General features: G+C 43.0%; 1 protein-coding gene across 2 annotated transcripts in view; it reads left to right on the forward strand.

Moving 5' to 3' along the window:
- Positions 1-17,927, forward strand: part of LOC119165797 (uncharacterized) — a 54,867-nt gene that overhangs the window by 11,268 nt on the left and 25,672 nt on the right. The window contains exons 2-3 of one of the 2 annotated variants that reach the window (XM_075871666.1): positions 4,344-4,397; positions 8,773-8,907. In XM_075871666.1, coding sequence (XP_075727781.1) covers positions 4,344-4,397; positions 8,773-8,880 — 162 coding nt within the window. In that variant the 3' untranslated portion in view covers positions 8,881-8,907. The remainder of the gene's footprint in view (positions 1-4,343; positions 4,398-8,772; positions 8,908-17,927) is intronic. The other variant, XM_075871667.1, reaches the window with a different exon arrangement.

Raw genomic sequence — 17,927 nt, forward strand, 5'->3', positions numbered from 1 at the left:
AGGTTCGTTGAACGGCTGCGCCAATGTAATAAGCGAGACAGACACAACACCCGTTCGATGATGATGATTATAATGATGATGACCTCTTATGGATGGCGCTCACCCACAGAGAGGGATGGGCCAAGAACCAGGAGGCAGGATACTTAAATGAAACTAAAATGAAAATGAAGCCAATCTGAAAAATTAGTTCAAAAATGATACTACAAAAAAAATGTTTGCTGAGCAAGCGGTCAAACCATCTCTTGTTTTTGATAGACATAACTACGAATTATAAACTAAAAATCTGAAAAGGTTGGGGTTCACTAGCACGGTAATCTTTTGATTGCATTGAAGTAATCAAACACAGTGGAGCATACATCCCTGTGGCAGTAACCAAATGAAGTTCCGCCAAGTGATAAAATTACTGGCAGATTTACTTGTATTCCTAGCTTTTATACTGGGGCTACCCGTTCATCGGGCAAGCCGTTCTATTATGCCTCTTCTTCCTCGCTTTCCAGCCCATGGCCCACAGCTGCCGCGCCGCTCTTCGTTACAATATATATAGATTATAAAGAGTCTGGCTTCGGTGGCTGTAGAATTAGGAGAAAATAAGTATACGCCTCTAAAAAACTTTATTGGTGACGGTTCGATCGAAGACCGATCTTCATACGACAAAGTTTAGTAGACTCCGACGCGCTTTTATGTTATCCTCCAGCCGAGAGAGAGAGAGAGAAGAGAGAGAGAAAAAGAAAATGAAAAATTTACATATACCAGTGGCCCAACTACCCGTCATGCACGAATAAGCAGCCGAACGGCCCCGTGTGCGTACTACGCATCGCACGTGCATTAAAAAACAAAACGCACCTGGGCCAGTGGCAATAACACCCATTATACACTGATAAGTAGTCAAACGACCACTTGTGCGTACTACCAATGGCAAGTGCATTTTTTAAAGAAGAAGAAAAAAAATCAAAAACGAGTGGTTAAACAACATACAATCACGGCAAGTTTTTGGTCCAGGTGGCTAAATTAAGCAAATTCGAGAGATAAAAAGTTTGACTCCTCAAATTCACCTCTCATCATTACTTCAGTATTCTTTACAAGCTACGGGGAAAGCTGATGAGAGGTGAATCTGAGGAGTCAAACTTTTTATCAATAGAATTTGCTTAATTTAGCCACCAGGACAAAAACTTGCCGTGATTGTATGTTGTTTGACCACTCGTTTTTTTATTTTTTTATTCTTCTTTAAAAATGCACCTGCCATTGGTAGTACGCTTACGTGGTCATTTGACTACTTATCAGTGTATAATGGGTGGTATTGCCACTGGCTCAGGGGCGTTTTTTTTTTTAATGCACGCGCTAAGCGTAGTACGCACACGTGATCGTTTGGCTGCTAATCAGTGCATGATGGGTGGTTGGGCCACTGGTATATGTATTTTTTTCTTTTTCTTTATTTCTTTTTTCTCTCTCCATTTAGGCTGGACGATGGCTTAAAAGCGTGTCGGAGCCTACTAAATTTTGTCTGATGAAGATCGGTCTCCGATCGAAACGTCACAGATAAACCGTTCTTTAGAGGCGTATACTTACTATATATATATATATATATATATATATATATATATATATATATATATATATATATATATATATATATATATATATATATATATATATATAAGGCACCAGAAGAAGCGAATGAGCAAACGAAAAACGATGCTTTATTGCCAACGTTACGGCCGGGGACCGGCCTTCGTCAGGGCATACGACGTATGCCCTGACGAAGGCCGGTCCTCGGCCGTAACGTTGGCAATAAAGCATCGTTTTTCGTTTGCTCGTTCGCTTCTTCTGGTGGCTTATAACTCGACCGGAATCCAGGAAGACTTTCAAGAAATATATATATATATATATAAATATATATATATATATATATATTTATATATATATATATATAGTCTAGTAGATCCTCCGTGAGCGGTCACAACGTGGTTTATTTCGACGTTTCGGCCTAGAGTCTGGCCTTCATCAGGAATAAAGATACAGTTTGTCGGTGCTCAGCTTTATACAATCTCAAATCAGAGGGCAAGGTAAGAGGAGAAAGAAAAAAAAAGAAAAGAAAAGGAAAGAAAAAAAGAAAAAAGATAAAAATAATATACGGTGAACGCCCCTCGGGTGCCCCCCTTCCACTTTTCCCTCCACTCCCCCCCATCTCTCTCCCCCCTCTCCCCTTCACCTTTCTGATGTCAGCGGTCTGTGTATGTTTCCGTTCACTAGCGCATTCCTCCCGATCAGACGGCCCCTCCTGGCACTGACGGTTCGGTGTGGGGCAAAAAAGAGCTTTTCAGGAAGTCCTAAGCCTTTAACTGCTCGGGGTCCCGTAAACAATTCGTCGTAGAAGGACGGGGGCCGCGTATTGTGGCAGAGGCTGGTCAGCGGGCATTTTAGGAAGTTCTAAGCCTCTAACTACTCCGCGCCCTGTCAACATTTCGTCGTAAAAATAGGGGTGCCCCGTATTGCGGTAGGCTGTGCAAGCGCGTGCAATGCGAATTCCTGGCCCGCTTCTAACTTACGCGTGTCGTGGGGGCCTCCCGGCTGTGCACATGGTTGCTGTTGGGCATGTCGTGCATGGCACAATTGATTGGGTAGTAAAATAAAACAGAAAACAGACGACAGCTGCACTTAGGAAGAGTAGTTACACTTGGAATTGTTTTAGGTTGTCCAGTGCCCTTCGCAGCTGCAGTGCCGTGAACTCAGTTACTATTTTCATCGTTGCCGTTATTGTTTTCTAATGCTTTAATTGCTGCAAGTGTACCAGGATTCTCATTTATTCCTCTATCGAGGGTGTTAAATCGGTGGATAAGGTATGACTCTCGTTGTTCACGTTCTCGATTTGATTTAAATCCCGGAATTCGCATTGCACGCGCTTGCACAGCCTACCGCAATACGGGGCACCCCTATTTTTACGACGAAATGTTGACAGGGCGCGGAGAAGTTAGAGGCTTAGAACTTCCTAAAATGCCCGCTGACCAGCCTCTGCTACAATAGGCGGCCCCCGTCCTTCTACGACGAATTGTTTACGGGACCCCGAGCAGTTAAAGGCTTAGGACTTCCTGAAAAGCTCTTTTTTGCCCCACACCGAACCGTCAGTGCCAGGAGGGACCGTCTGATCAGGAGGAATGCGCTAGTGAACGGAAACATACACAGACCGCTGACATCAGAAAGGTGAAGGGGAGAGGGGGGAGAGAGATGGGGGGGAGTGGAGGGAAAAGTGGAAGGGGGGCACCCGAGGGGCGTTCACCGTATATTATTTTTATCTTTTTTCTTTTTTTTCTTTCCTTTTCTTTTCTTTTTTTTTTCTTTCTCCTCTTACCTTGCCCTCTGATTTGAGATTGTATAAAGCTGAGCACCGACAAACTGTATCTTTATTCCTGATGAAGGCCAGACTCTAGGCCGAAACGTCGAAATAAACCACGTTGTGACCGCTCACGGAGGATCTACTAGACTATATGCAACGCTACGGCCACTCAACCACCATGCCTGCCTATATATATATATATATATATATATATATATATATATATATATATATATATATATATATATATATATATATATATATATATATATATATATATATATATATATATGCGCGTCTGTGTGTGTGTGAAGGTGTGTCTGCCATATGGAAGGCAGAGGCAGCCAAACCAGCGGCAGCAGCATCCCCCAGTGAATCTCAAGCGTCATCCTCATAAATATTGTTTGCGCAGAATAAATTTTTTAACAGCACTAGTGCGATGATTTCTCGTAAGACAAAGAAGCACAACGAATGACGGGATGGGCCGCCACCCAGCATATCGATGCTTTTGAAGGTGGCATCAATGGTAGAAAGGAAGCGGGATGAATCTTCAGAGAGCAGGGCTGGAAACGTTTGTACGCTTCTCTTGCCTACGGGCGCGATCCGCCAGACCTGCGGACGATCGTTACATATGCTTAGGCAACCTGATTGCGTACATGCGATTTAGAGTAATCTTCATGTCACTTTGCGGTGAGTCAATAAAACTTGTGAAGCCACAACGTATATTATAACATAAAATTTTTCAAAAATTTGGTCAGAATGTGCTTTTTTATTAAACATGGTTATTCTTGATTTAAGAATGGAAAAAAGTTGAAAATACGAATGAACAGAGGTGACCACAGCTTGCAAAACGTGATGAGCTTTTGAATATTGAACTTAGAGTTTATGGTACCTTGTATTACTTTGGTCATAGGTAATAAAATATTAATAACAAGAGCTGTTCCTTCATAATGTATCTAACATTTTTAGAAAAAACGATGTAGTGGTTAATGACCTATCTCTTATTTCGCAGATCACCGAAGGAAAAGAACAGAACCTTGCATTTGTTGTCTTCTACGGAGATTTGGTACGTTCAAATATGCTGCCTGAAATGTGCATCAACTGTTTACGTTATCCTAATACTTATAAGTGACGCTTCTTTCTGTACAATAACAAATATGAATATTCCGAAATTGGATTGCAACCACCGGACTTCTGAATTGTGTTACTTTAGGTTCGAAGCATCAAACACATAATTAAAGTAAAAAAGCTTCATCGAATGTAGTCGTATAAAAATTTTATATTACTAGCACAACCTAGATAGACTTTCGTATATTATGTTGCATTTATGCTGAAATTCCAGTTGGTTATGACAGCATGTCTAAGATAAATGAATATATTACACTAAATTTCAAACCCACCTATAAAGACTTATATTAACCAACTCCTAAACCATTTCGATAGCTGTTTTTTTTTTGTTTGATGGCTAAATATCTTTGCAGACCCTGCATCAATGCCTTCTAGACTTGGGTAAAAATAGGTTGTCTGAGTAGATCTAAAGGGGAAGCTTCGTCAGATAAAGAAATGGAGGAATGTCACGTGATTGGTCACGTAGACGAAGTGTGAATGAAGGGGAATGTGAGGGTTGTTGCAATGATGGAATCCTACTGGCACGACGTTGCATGTCATACACACTATAGAGCAGGGCTTGGAAACTCCGTATACCTCCTATGTATTTGGTCTCGGCAGTTGCAGCACCGCTTTTACCACTGGCGGTTGCCGGGCATCCTACTAGAAATAAATCAAGAGCTGGAAATTTCTTTCATAACGTCAATGGTGACGTCCTGAAATGGAGGAAAAGGACGGAAAATCGAGAGGAGGAGGTTCGCCGCGAAGCCCCTCTTTCCTTTTTCACACGCAAGTGAAATGCGCTCGTGCCTCCAGGCCCGCTGGCCGTTTAGGCGATGCGACCGTTCGTAAAATTTAGATGTTTTTTTTCTTCCCCAAATCTCAAGAAGCAAAAGTTAAGCTGACTGATTTCTGAGTAACCCGAAACTCAGTTTGCCTAAATATAAAGAACTTTTTTATTGCACGTTTTGTATAAAAACTAGACATTCACGTACTGTGCAAGTGTCAACCTATAAAAGCAGCTTACCTTACAAGTGACCTACGCGCATTATGAGCAAACGTTGAGACCAGAATATTCGAACCAATGCGAAACCTATCAACGCTTGCGAGTAGGACATGTCGTATTCGACTCCATCACGTTTGTTAGTACAGCGCTCATAGTTTTCTCACGGAACTTGAGTACCTCAAGAGACTGAAGTTGAGAGGCAAGGAGAGGTTTGAAGTGATCAGAAGTTTTGCGAGAAAGAACGTATGGTACTCAATGACTGAAACAGGACGCTCCGAGCGTGTGGCCGCCGGTAAACGTGCCGCCACTCGAGAGTGCTCGTGGAATAAAAATGTTGCATTGTTGTATAGAGTGAATGGGGGGTGAAAACACATACCGAGCAGTTTACTGCTTCCGGTCTCTAAAGTGTCGGCCTTCACTTCACAGAGTGCACACTGCCGGAATGGTGCTGTAAAATTCGCGACATTGTTTCAATGTAGCAATAAGACAGGCTTGTGACTAACTTTGTTTTATGTCTTGACTGAAACCACGAAGTAAACATTTTGTGCGTCGATGCAGACGTTTATCGTTTCTATGAACGCACAGAAAGTCGTGATCTTTTAGCTGAATCTGGCGTTGTACTTGCAGAGTGTGCGTTCCACATCGCCTAAGTGTACAAAACAGCAGGGTCGTCTGCTGGCAGCACAATATTGACCGAGAGGGCCACCACTAGAAAGGCTCGTGCTGTGATCGTTCTGACGTCACAGATAGGATAGTAGTTGTGGAAAACGGCAGCTTTTCTTTCGTGCCACCATTCGCATCGTCCCCCATTGCTGCACTGGTTCTTAGTCGCAATTTTACGATGAAAATTAGACACGAGAGGGCCACCGGGGGCACCGATTCGTAGTTTGCTTGACCGTATTGCTAGGTCTAACCGCTTATTTAAGCACCAAGCTTCAATACAAAAGGAGGCACGCACAGCGTCCACAGCAAATGTGCGGGAAACGCGGTGTTCTAGCAGACGACACAACCCACCGTCCTATAAGTGACGTCATCACGTAGGTGGCGCCACGGTATGTCCTGGAGGCCATTAAGTGGTGCGCGGCTGCAAGTAAGTTCGGTCAACATGCCAATGTGCGCGAGCCTCGCTGTGCCATGCTGGCAGCGTGCATTTTGTGAACTAAATATCAACTCTCTACTAACCGGAATGAGTTTTCCTGCTCTGTAGGAGTTCTCCCCTTCACCCTATACCACAAAGCAACACCTTGGTTCCATGAACACCCACAAGCGATGGCACATGTACTGGTGGCCCCATGCTCTGAGTGCCCTGTTTCAATTCGTTAGTACTGTATAAGGAAGCAGCGTTTTGAAAAGTTGACTTGTCCTCGCCAGAGCAACAGCGTTGCCCTAAAAAAAGCTCACTGGTCAGAACTCTTGCTCCATTGACGTTCTCTGTGATACTAGTTAGAAGCATTTATTTCATTACGTCTACTTGAGTCACATATTAGAAATAAAGACTCAAAAATTTTCAAACCGGGGCTTTAAAACCTTAATGAGCAGAAAGCAGCCTATAATTACTTGACATCATTTGAACTACACGCTGAAAGTAAAACAAACTAAAACTACGTTTTAGTTTTTCGCAGCAGCAGTGAAAAATCAGTTTGTTTTACGCAGCAGCAGTTTTTTTAACAGCAGCAGTAAAAAATCATCTGTGGAAACTCAGAACTTGAGTGCAGAACCCGGAGGACGTTTGAGCTTGGCGATCAAGAGTAGAACTTGATGTTCGCACTGTCCTTCCGCTAGTTTTGTTATCGCCCCGTTACACTGTAACCTCGCCTGCAGAGTTCGAAAAGCTTCAGTACTGTATAGACCAGTTTGTTAAGATTACGCGGACAACGTGAACATTCCAGATTATTCCGGAACCTACGTGGGCGCTAGCATTAACGCTGGAATATTCGACAGCTCATGTATAAATGCCGACGCGTTTCCCCGCTTGTCATTTGATTGACAGCTGACGCTACGTTCGCCTGTATCAGTGCCGGTGTGTATCGCTGTAGCCTCTTTTTTTAGTTGAACGGCCACAAGTTCGGCCAAATGACCAGTTGAAACCTACAGTCCACTCACTTCGTCGACGTCACGAACCCGTGAAAATATTGTAATTGGGCCACAGGTGCGTCGCTTTCTGAATGTGCCCCTTTCATTTACCTGTGCTGCCCTGGGCTGTCTTGGAAGGATTTTTCTAGGAGCTCGAACATTTAGTGTTGTCAAAAGCGAAGCCTCAGAATAAGAGAGGCATCTAGTGACTTTTAGGCTAAGGGAAAGGCACTTGCGTCGGAGCAACGTGAAAAAGGCGGATTGGTAGCCTTGTTTCGGTTTTTGATGCTCCCCTCAATCCTGCCGTAAAGAAACGAGCAACTATACGTGCAAAGTTGGCCTTTTTATGCTCTCCTAAACTTCTTTCAAATAAGGCTGCATAATTCCCACTATACCACAATTATTCCTTTTCCGAACCATCGAAGCACCCTTTACACTCTTTTGAGCTAAAACGTGAACCTACACAGTTTCTTTCTTTTCTTCGATAGTTTTTCAGCCGATTACGTAATAATATCTACGAAAACTTTGAAGCTGGTTGGCTTATAAAAACCTCATCACTGCAATTCACGTATTTTGACACCTAGCGTGATTATACGTTAAAGACAATCCTTCCACTTCACAGCATTCATATAGCATTTTTTTTTCTTCTGATAAACGTGAAGCCGTAACGTGGCTCGGTGGTAGAATATCTGCTTGCCTAGTTTTATTTTTGGCTCAAACATACCGATGTTTCGATGATTCTTACTTGAACCGAGTGGTTTTATCATTTATTTAATTAAAAACTTTCCCCGTATTTCCTTCACGGGGAAGCTGATCATGTGTTGCAGGCAGCCAGTTGTGCCGACAGCCCCACCGCAATTTTGGCGAATCGAGGTCTTCGAAGCTATTGCGTTAAAATGCATTTTTTACAAAGAGGGGCACAGCTTGGCAGCGCGAATGTTTTTGTGGCAGGGAGCTGCATGGATTTCTAATCTTTTTGTTCTAGGTTTTTTGCTCTTTACCTTTCAACATATATAAAACTTGCACTTCATTTTGTTGCATCGTGTGTTGTTTCAAAACCTATCCATCACGTGCATTCCTTACTTTTCTTGTATTACTTTCATTGTCGCTGCACAAGGCTGAGCTCGTTAGTTATATCCCATGGCATAACAATTGCGACAATTATGTGTGAGTTTTTGTTTCGGTCATCATTACCAAAACGAAAGATAATATTCTTATTCTCAATGTTCGAACATTTGGTCTTTTTTTTTTGCAGATTATTGAGAAGTGTCTGACCATTGTAGTTGAGTCCCCGCGATGCAGTAGACGTCAATTGAAAAGAAAAGTGACTAAGTTCTGGTGCAGAAGCAAGTCGGCAGCATGAGTAAAGCGTGTGCAAACTCACTCAAATGTACGTTTTTTTCTGTTTCCTTGCGAGCAGTTGGCAAAGAGTCAACCTCACTAAAATACAACAAAACAACAATTTTTTCCTCGTGTAAAGATATATTGTAATCAGCTGATGTCAAAAAGCATCAACAGAAAAGTTTTTACTCGGGTTCAAGTAGTTGCACTAAAATAGCGAACATTTAGCCGAGTAGTCCTGTAGCGCAATTTTAAAACGCGTCCACGGGAGCTTTGAGTGCTAATTTAACTATGACTGCATGCATATTGAGTGCTTCTATCTATCTATCTATCTATCTATCTATCTATCTATCTATCTATCTATCTATCTATCTATCTATCTATCTATCTATCTATCTATCTATCTATCTATCTATCTATCTATCTATCTATCTGCCTATGTCTCAGTGCTCTTGTCATCGTGTCTTCAACTTGAAGTAGAGCAGATTTGGCACGGAATGGTAAGCGTCTTTGGGGAATATGACTGTGTCGTAATACTCTCCAAAATTTTGTATTCCCCAAACCATGTCGCACATGCAGTAGAAGTATTTCTTCCAGACACGCGTGCTCATACCCGGGTACCATTGGTGGTGGTACCCGAGTATGCACCTCAGGGGACGCCAGCTTAGATTTCACTCCGAAAGCCAAGGTCTGTCTGCGTCGTTTCGTTATGAGAAGCATACAAAGGCAGCGTAGGCCCAACGAATGCAGAGAGAAAAAAATTCATTAACCCTCACTAAAAACAACCATAAGTAGTTGTGAAGCAGCGGGCGCAAACGCTTACACTGGTGGTGGCGTTGACACTGGCGTTGGCGTTAATCGCCGTGTTGCTCAGAAGATAAACCTGGGCATAGGCAAAGAACGCAGTGATGGACAGGTAATTCATGCTGCACTATATATATATATATATATATATATATGTTTCGCTGTGTGACTGTTTGATTGTCATTAGATTGCTCTTGTTAGCATCGGGAGACGTGGAGCTGAACCCAGGTCCGTCTTCGGAATCAGAATCTGAGGCTACTGTAAACAGTCAGCTTCTTACAAAAACCTTAAAAGAGCAAACGAAAACCAATAAGACGCTCACCATGCTTTCTGCCAAGCTGAAACAAGTGGAAAAAACTATAGGTGGTGTTCAAGAAAGGATAGCGTCGATTGAAAAAGAGCTTGGACGGCTACAAAAATGCGAGGAAAAGCTGGTTGAGCACGAAGCAGCGTGCAAGGGGACGAGGAAACTAGTGAACGAGCTTACGATTAAAGTTGATGACCTTGAAAACCGAAGTCGAAGAAACAACTTGATGATTTATGGTTTAAGTGAAGAATCAAAAGAAGATAACAAATCTCTGCAAGACAGGGTTCAACAACAAGTATTTAAGGACTTGCTCGGCGTCGAAGTGAATTCGATAGAGCGCATCCACAGAGTAGGTTTTAAACGTGCTGGGAAACACCAACCTATTATGTTAAGGCTATTTGATTACTGTGAGAAAACTACAATTATGTCGGCTTGTTTCAAGCTAAAAGGAACACAGATTTCTATATCTGAAGATTTTTCCAAGAGAGTTCGCGACTTACGCCGCAGGTTGTGGCATTCGGCAGCAGTGGAAAAAACCAATGGAGCAAAGGTTTCACTCTTGTTTGATAAACTGAAAGTAGACGATAAAGTTTATATCTGGGACGAGCTTTCAAACCAACGGCTGGAAGTTACACGACGTGATGCGCAGGCCCGGCGGAATTCTGGTCATTCTGCAACAACCTGAGTGAACACGAGAAGCAGCAGAAAAAATGACAGCCTGTGAGCAAAGTTCTCAGAGTTGTTTCACTGAATGCGCGTAGTGTTAACAAAGCCAGTTCCCTTGAAGACGTTATCTCCTGTTACCAGCCACACGTCTTAGTAATCACTGAGACATGGCTACATGCAGATGTGCAAGATTCGGAAGTCATACCGTCTTCTTACAAGCTTTTCGTAAAGATAGGGAGTCACGCGGGGGAGGAGTAGCAATCGCTATTAAAAATAACGTCGCATTTACTGTTTTGGATGGCATCAACAACCACGAAAGCGTGTGGTGCAGAATTAAATTTCTTGGTAAAAGAATACTTTTAGGGAGCGTGTATCGACCACCGAGTTCTTCGCCCGAATACTTAGAAGCCATTCAAGACTACCTTGCAGATAATACAAATTCTCGATCCCGGATTATAATAACAGGAGATTTCAACCTACCGGGTATAAACTGGGCTGATTTTTTTTATGGTGGCAAAGAATCTCGAAGTGCAGATATACTGATTACGACCGCATTCAACTTCTGCTTACAACAACTAGTTTCTGAGGCTACTAGGGTTGACAGTTCATCATCATCCCTCCTTGATTTGGCACTGGTTAGCAGCTCGTTCCAAGGTTGTTCAGCCAATGTAGAAGAAGGAATATCTGATCACAAGTTGCTTGCTGTGTCATGTCCTGTTTCGGGAACACGTTTATTTACTAGACCGTCGGATACTTTCGTGAGAGATTACACTCATGCGGATGATAACGCTATTTTAGAATATTTGGAATCGCGCTTTGATTGTTTTAGCCAAGTTAATAATGTCAATGAAATGTGGTCAAATTTTTGAGAAATTGTTCTCTTTTGCGAGCAAAGATATGTGCCGTTAAAAAAGAAACGAGTTAATAGGGAATATCTGTGGTTCACGAGAGAATTGATTCATTTGAAACGCAAAATTAAGCGTCAGCGCAAGCGTCAGAACACGAGTGATTTTTCAAGCCTTACTTCTAAGCTGCGAGAACTAACGCGATCGGCAAAGGAAAGATTTTTTTCAGATACTCTACCGTCATTCATGAAGAATGAACCCCAAAAATTCTGGCGCTATCTGTCAAAAGATAAACGAGGCATTTCAGAGATCAGGGTCGAGGGAGAAAGTATTGTTGACGCGACTACCATTGCCAACAAATTTAATGTCTTTTTCCAGTCCGTTTTTACACGGACAGCCACGCATGCTCAGTTGCGGTCATATGACTCTGATAGCCTCATGCCAGAAGTGGAAATCACTGAGGATGGAGTCCTTTGCCTTTTACACAAACTAGATGTAAAGAAATCACCTGGTCCGGACGGACTATCTAATACTTTTTTGAGTAGATATGCTGTTTGGGTGGCAAGATATTTACATCGCATTTACACTGCATCGTTAGACGCTGCAGTTATTCCTGATGACTGGCGCTCGGCAAAAATAATTCCGGTACATAAATCGGGCTCCACTTTGGAAGTTAACAATTACAGGCCTGTTTCCTTAACTAGTACTTGCTGTAAATTATTTGAGCACATTATATTTAAGGCCATGATCACTTACTTAGAAAATAACAAACTACTGTATGCTCAGCAGCATGGATTTAGGTCTAGTTTGTCGACCGTCACCCAACTGGCTGAAATAACTGATGATTTAATTAGAACGCTTAATTTGAAAGGTCAAACCGATGCCATATTTTTGGATTTTTCTAAGGCCTTTGACGTCGTACCCTATCAGAATTTAATAACAAAATTATTAGCTATAGGCATTGAGCAGAAGGTTGTAGCATGGATCGCGAGCTACTTGAGTAACAGGAGACAGTGTGTTACCATAAATGGCTGTCTCTCGAAAGAGTTGGCAGTGCATTCGGGAGTTCCGCAGGGCTCAGTCCTCGGACCTCTTCTTTTTTTGGTTTATATTAATGATATTTATTTCTGTGTCGAGCCACCGATCCAGTTTAAACTATTTGCGGACGACTGCGTAGTGTACCCATCCATAAATAACCAAGAAGACCAAATTAAACTTAATGATGCCTTGCGCTCAAGTAACGAATGGTGTATAAGGTGGGGACTAAAAATAAATCGTTCAAAAACAAATTCCGTTACGTTTACCAACAAAACGTTACCCCTTCATGTCACATATTTCATAGGAAATGCTGCAATCACGAGAGCTGATCGGGTTAAATATCTGGGAGTTACACTTACCAGTAACCTCAGTTGGGAAACGCACGTTGAAAATGTGTGTTCGGGTGCACTGAAGAAATTATCCTTTTTGAAAAGAAAACTGCGTAACACTCCTCCCACGTTAAAACTAAAAGCGTATAAAGCACTCGTGCGACCAAAATTGGAGTATGCCGACATTATTTGGAGCCCTTGGCAACAATATTTGATTAAGAAAGTAGAAAGGGTCCAAAATTTAGCTCTGCGCTTTATATATTCCGCTTACTCCCGACAACATAGTGTAACTAATCTACGTAATAGGGCAAGCCTACAAATACTAGAACAGCGCAGGATAATATCCAGATTAAAATTCGTCTACCAAATTGATCACGGGGACTTTAAATTATCACTTGAACTATACCTTCAGCAGCCTTCTAAACTTTCAGCTAGGACAAATCACAACAAAACGTTTAGGCAGCCACCTAGCCACATTAATGCCCACAAGTTCGCTCTCTTTCCTCGCGCAATATTTCATTGGAACGCATTACCTGCGGAAGTAGTGAATGCTGCCTCGACGGCTTCATTCACTCAACAGATAGAAAAGATTAATTTCACCATATAAGTGATGTATGCAGATAATAGTGTCATTTGAGGGCAAATCATCCGGCTAAAAATGTTGAAAATATTCTTAGTTGAGCGCAGTTCTGTTGAACAGCGAGAAAATATGTTTGACTTTTCTGTTCTTGATAGTTATGTATTCTTTCATTTATGCCCTGTACTCCAGTGTATTACTAGTTATTGCTTGAATGTATTGTTTGTATCCCACTCCTGCATGGGCCCGGGTAGGGCCTGCAGTATCTGTATATATATATATATATATATATATATATATATATATATATATATATATATATATATATATATATATATATATATATAGTGGTAGTAATAATTCAATGGGCCAGTTGGTCTTCGTGAAGGTATGGGATATGGCACAACGGGAGCATTGTCAACAAGGATAAATATATTTATCCTTGTTGACAACGCTCCCGTTGTGCCATATCCTACACCTTATATATATATATATATATATATATATATATATATATATATATATATATATATATATATATATATATATAATGTCAATCGCTGCAGAGACAGAAGACTCTGATTGGACACAGAAACTCACAGTGCGCTTGTAGGGGCGAAGCTCTTTAGGGCGCCACCCGATCATCCTCTGTAGTTGGTAACCACCTCTTTCGGGCATGTGCCACAGGGGAGTTTAGTTCTTAGAATTTCCGCTAGATGATGGTACTTGTGTATAATCGATATACCAAGAAAAGATGCGAGATGGTGGTACTTAGAGTGTTCACTAGACAGACGGACATACACACAGACAGACGGCCAGACGAACGGACCGACCAATCCACCCACGGTTGGATAGATGGACGGATGCACAAACAGGTGTACGGAGTTTTCGCCCCACTCATCATCATTCAGTCCGTGGATATGCTTAATGTCCGCTAGATGACAGTACTTGTATATAATTAACATCGGATGAAATGATGCGAGATGGTGGTTCTTGGAGTGTTCACTATGGATGGACATGCAGACAGATAGACGGACGGACACATGTACAGATGCATGGACGGGTGCACGGAAAGACGTATAGATAAACGCACGGACAGAAGAAGCACGCCCAAACGCACTAACGGACGCATGGACAGTCTCAAGGCTGGTCGCCCGGACGAACGCTTTGACGGACAGAAGCAAGAAGGAACGGACGAATGAAAGCCCGGATGGACTTATGGATGCGTGGCCCCACTCATCATCATTCAGTCCGAGGTTATGCTGCGATTTTTTTTTGTTAACATGCACGCTGCGAAATCTCATTGTTCAACAACGCACAAGAAAAATCTTGACCACTGAATGGTCGCGCCGTGCAAGCAGTCGTTTTTGCGTCGCTTCCTGTGTCGGCGTTCCTAGGTGAGAATGGGAAAGCGTAGGACAAGCGAGAAAATGGGAGGGGATGTGCATGCGCAACGAGGTGTAAATTCCTCTGGGAGTGCTGCATAGAAGAGAAAGAGGGTGGAGCGAGGGTGGTTAGCAGGCGCTGTTTGGTCGGTCCTGCAAGGCGAAAGAGCGGGAGCGTCAAAGAAGAGAGAAAAAAGGGACGAGCATGCCATTGGGGGTGTGGACGCCACAGTGAGGGATGTTTAGAAGTTAGAAAGTGGGGATGGAGTGTCGGCATTGCGAGCCGAGATTGGCAGCGTAGGAGAGGAGAGGGAGGGGGAGGCATGCGCAATGGTAGTGTGAACGCCGCTGGGAGGGATGCCTGGATCAAAATGAGGGGAGAGCGAGCGTCGGTGTTGCGAGGTGAGAGAGAGAGATGCGTAGAAGAAAAAAAAAGAGGAAGGAGCGCGCATGCGCTGCAAGGGTGGTCACGCCGCACACCGGATTGAGTTTGACCATAATATGCATCAAATGTAAAAAACAATTCGGTCTGACCTGTCATCATACCCAAGCATTCTGCGTGGCAATAAGCTATTCTACCACTGAGTGAAGCCAAGTCTTCAAATTGTTTTGGAGAAAGACAACATGTATGCTTAAGATGACTGCAACTTCAATTGTTGTTGTAGTTCTGGCTATGTAAAATCAAAAAGCAATGGACGATAAATATGTTAATCGCGAACTCAGACTCCATGTATACTTAATATAAACTGAGGCTCCACTATTGAACTGACTTATTGCATTTGTATTTCTTATTTAGGAAGCTTTGAGCGTTGATCGTAATCGTGGGAAAACGCCAACCAAACTTTCATGTTATAATCACATCTTCGTACCGTGAAGCCTGCTTTTTTCAGGTATAGTGTGGAAACTCGTCTATTAAAACTCCAAAGAGACCATGCAGTTCAAGTTAGGATGATTCGGAGTTAGCCGCCAGGTGTAAAAAGGAACAGAGATCACGCCACACTGTAGAAGGAGAACGCAGAGAAGTCATATTTTTACTGATTTTAAAAAATTAGGTGACACTGCATGTGTGTAGCACGTGAATTAGTAAGTTAACATGCTCTAACAGAAAACGTTAACTTATAAATGAGTGATTGATACGCCAAATACGAGCAACGATTTCAATCTACGTGAGCAGTTTATTGAAAAATATACGAAGCTTTTTGCGTTCCAAAACACGTCGTTCTTTACATGGCCGAGTTAACGCGTGCAAAATGTAATGTTTCTTTCCTAGTTTATTTAAAACAATATTGAAATTGTTCAGGGAGACATTGCTCAAGAGAAACATCGCCTCACGTGGCCGTACCAGCAACAAAGCTGTAGCAGCAGACAGAGGACATTCACACCAAAAAAGCATGCATGAAAATTCTAGGCTCATTCGTGATCATTCTTCACCTTTTTATACGAGCAGGAATAAAAAACAAAAAGCGCCCAGCTCGAATTACCCGTTGATATTGATTTGTTCAAATAATTGAGAGAGAGAGAGAGAGAGAGATAAATAGAGAGGAAAGGCAGGGAGGTTAACCAAGCTTGGCTCGGTTGGCTACCCTACACTTGGGGTGGGGGAAAGGAGAATTATAGAACGAAAAGGAGATATAAAAGAAGAGGAGTAAGAAAGAGAAGCATGAATAGTCAGCTCGAGACTACACAGCACGGTCTCGCACAGTTCTTTCACAAGCGGTCGTGAAGTCTGGTGGTCCTTAAAGACAACAAGAGGGGTTTTGTGGCTTTGCGCGTATGGGAAGCCGTCGGCCAAGGTCCCAGGATCTTCTCTTCTGTAAGCGGCCGTGAATCCAGCTGGCAAAGCTTGGCTTCCATATTACGTCGTTAGGTCTGGTATGCTGAGCAATGACATAGAATGTGCTCAAGCGTTTCCTCGCAGGCGCAGATGTTGCCTGCCGAAGTGCTCGCCATTCTAAGGAGACGAGAGTACGAATTCGTAAATGCCACGCCCAACCTCATGCGACACACTAAAGTTTCAGCGCATCGTGGGAGCCTGGCAAACGAAGTTGCAAGTTTGGGTCGATCGAATACAGGTGCGTGTTGGAGAAACCCTGCGTATTCTATTGTAGGAGAGATATACGGTGAGCAAGTGATTGTAGTAGCCTTGCAGCGTCCGTTCTCAAGAGTGGTATGGGCGTGCGCTGGTCTTGGTCATAAGCCGATCGAGCAGCTTCATCCGCGCGGTCATTGCCGACAATTCCGCATTTGACACGGCAACCACTGAAGTACAATATCGTGACCTCTCGTGAGCGCTTCGTAGTAGTCGTGCCTTATCTGATATACTGAGTGTTCATGTAACCCGTGCTGCATAACAAACCGTAGTGACTGTAAGGCTGACCTGGAGTCGCAAAAGATGGCCCATTGGTTAGGTTGCTGCCGAAGAATGTACTTTACTGCACCTTGAAGTGCTGCGAGCTCTGCTGCTGTCGACGACGTGGTGTGAGAAAACTTGTACTAAAGCAACACATTTTCAGATGGAACAACCACTGCTCCTGTAAAGCTGTTGGAATCAGTAGAGCCATCAATGTAAACATGTATGTGGTCGAAGTACCTTTCGTCCAACAGACACAAAGTCAATTGCTTCAGGGCTAGCGTTGACATGCGTGCCTTCTTAAAGATTCCGGGAACTGATAAGCGCACGTCAGGTTGACGAAGACTCCATGGCGCAGTTGCTGGATGCATCGCAAGTTTCAAGCCAGGCGGTAGTATGTCCTGATGTTTTGTCATGATACCGCAGTACAAAGAATGGGGCCTCCGAGCTGTCAAACATGCTAAATGATGTGACGGTAGCCATGATAAATGCCGAATGTGCGCTCTCAGCGTCTCGACAATGATATGCGTTGTGACCGGTTGTTCTTGTGCAATAACAATAGTTGACACTGTCGATGAGCATCTTGAAGGCCAAGGCATGTCCGAAGTGCTTGGGCTGGTACGCTTTGCAGTGCACGGATGTTAGTCTTGCACGTGTTGGACAGGACAGGAAGGCTGTACGAGAGAGTTCCGAAAAAGAGGGCTGTGTGAAGCTGCAACATGGAGTGCACGTATGGGACCCATTATTTTCCGGTGACGAACTTGAATA

The sequence above is a fragment of the Rhipicephalus microplus genome, chromosome 8 (assembly GCF_043290135.1).
Source record: "Rhipicephalus microplus isolate Deutch F79 chromosome 8, USDA_Rmic, whole genome shotgun sequence".
Classification (NCBI taxonomy): Eukaryota; Metazoa; Arthropoda; class Arachnida; order Ixodida; family Ixodidae; genus Rhipicephalus; species Rhipicephalus microplus.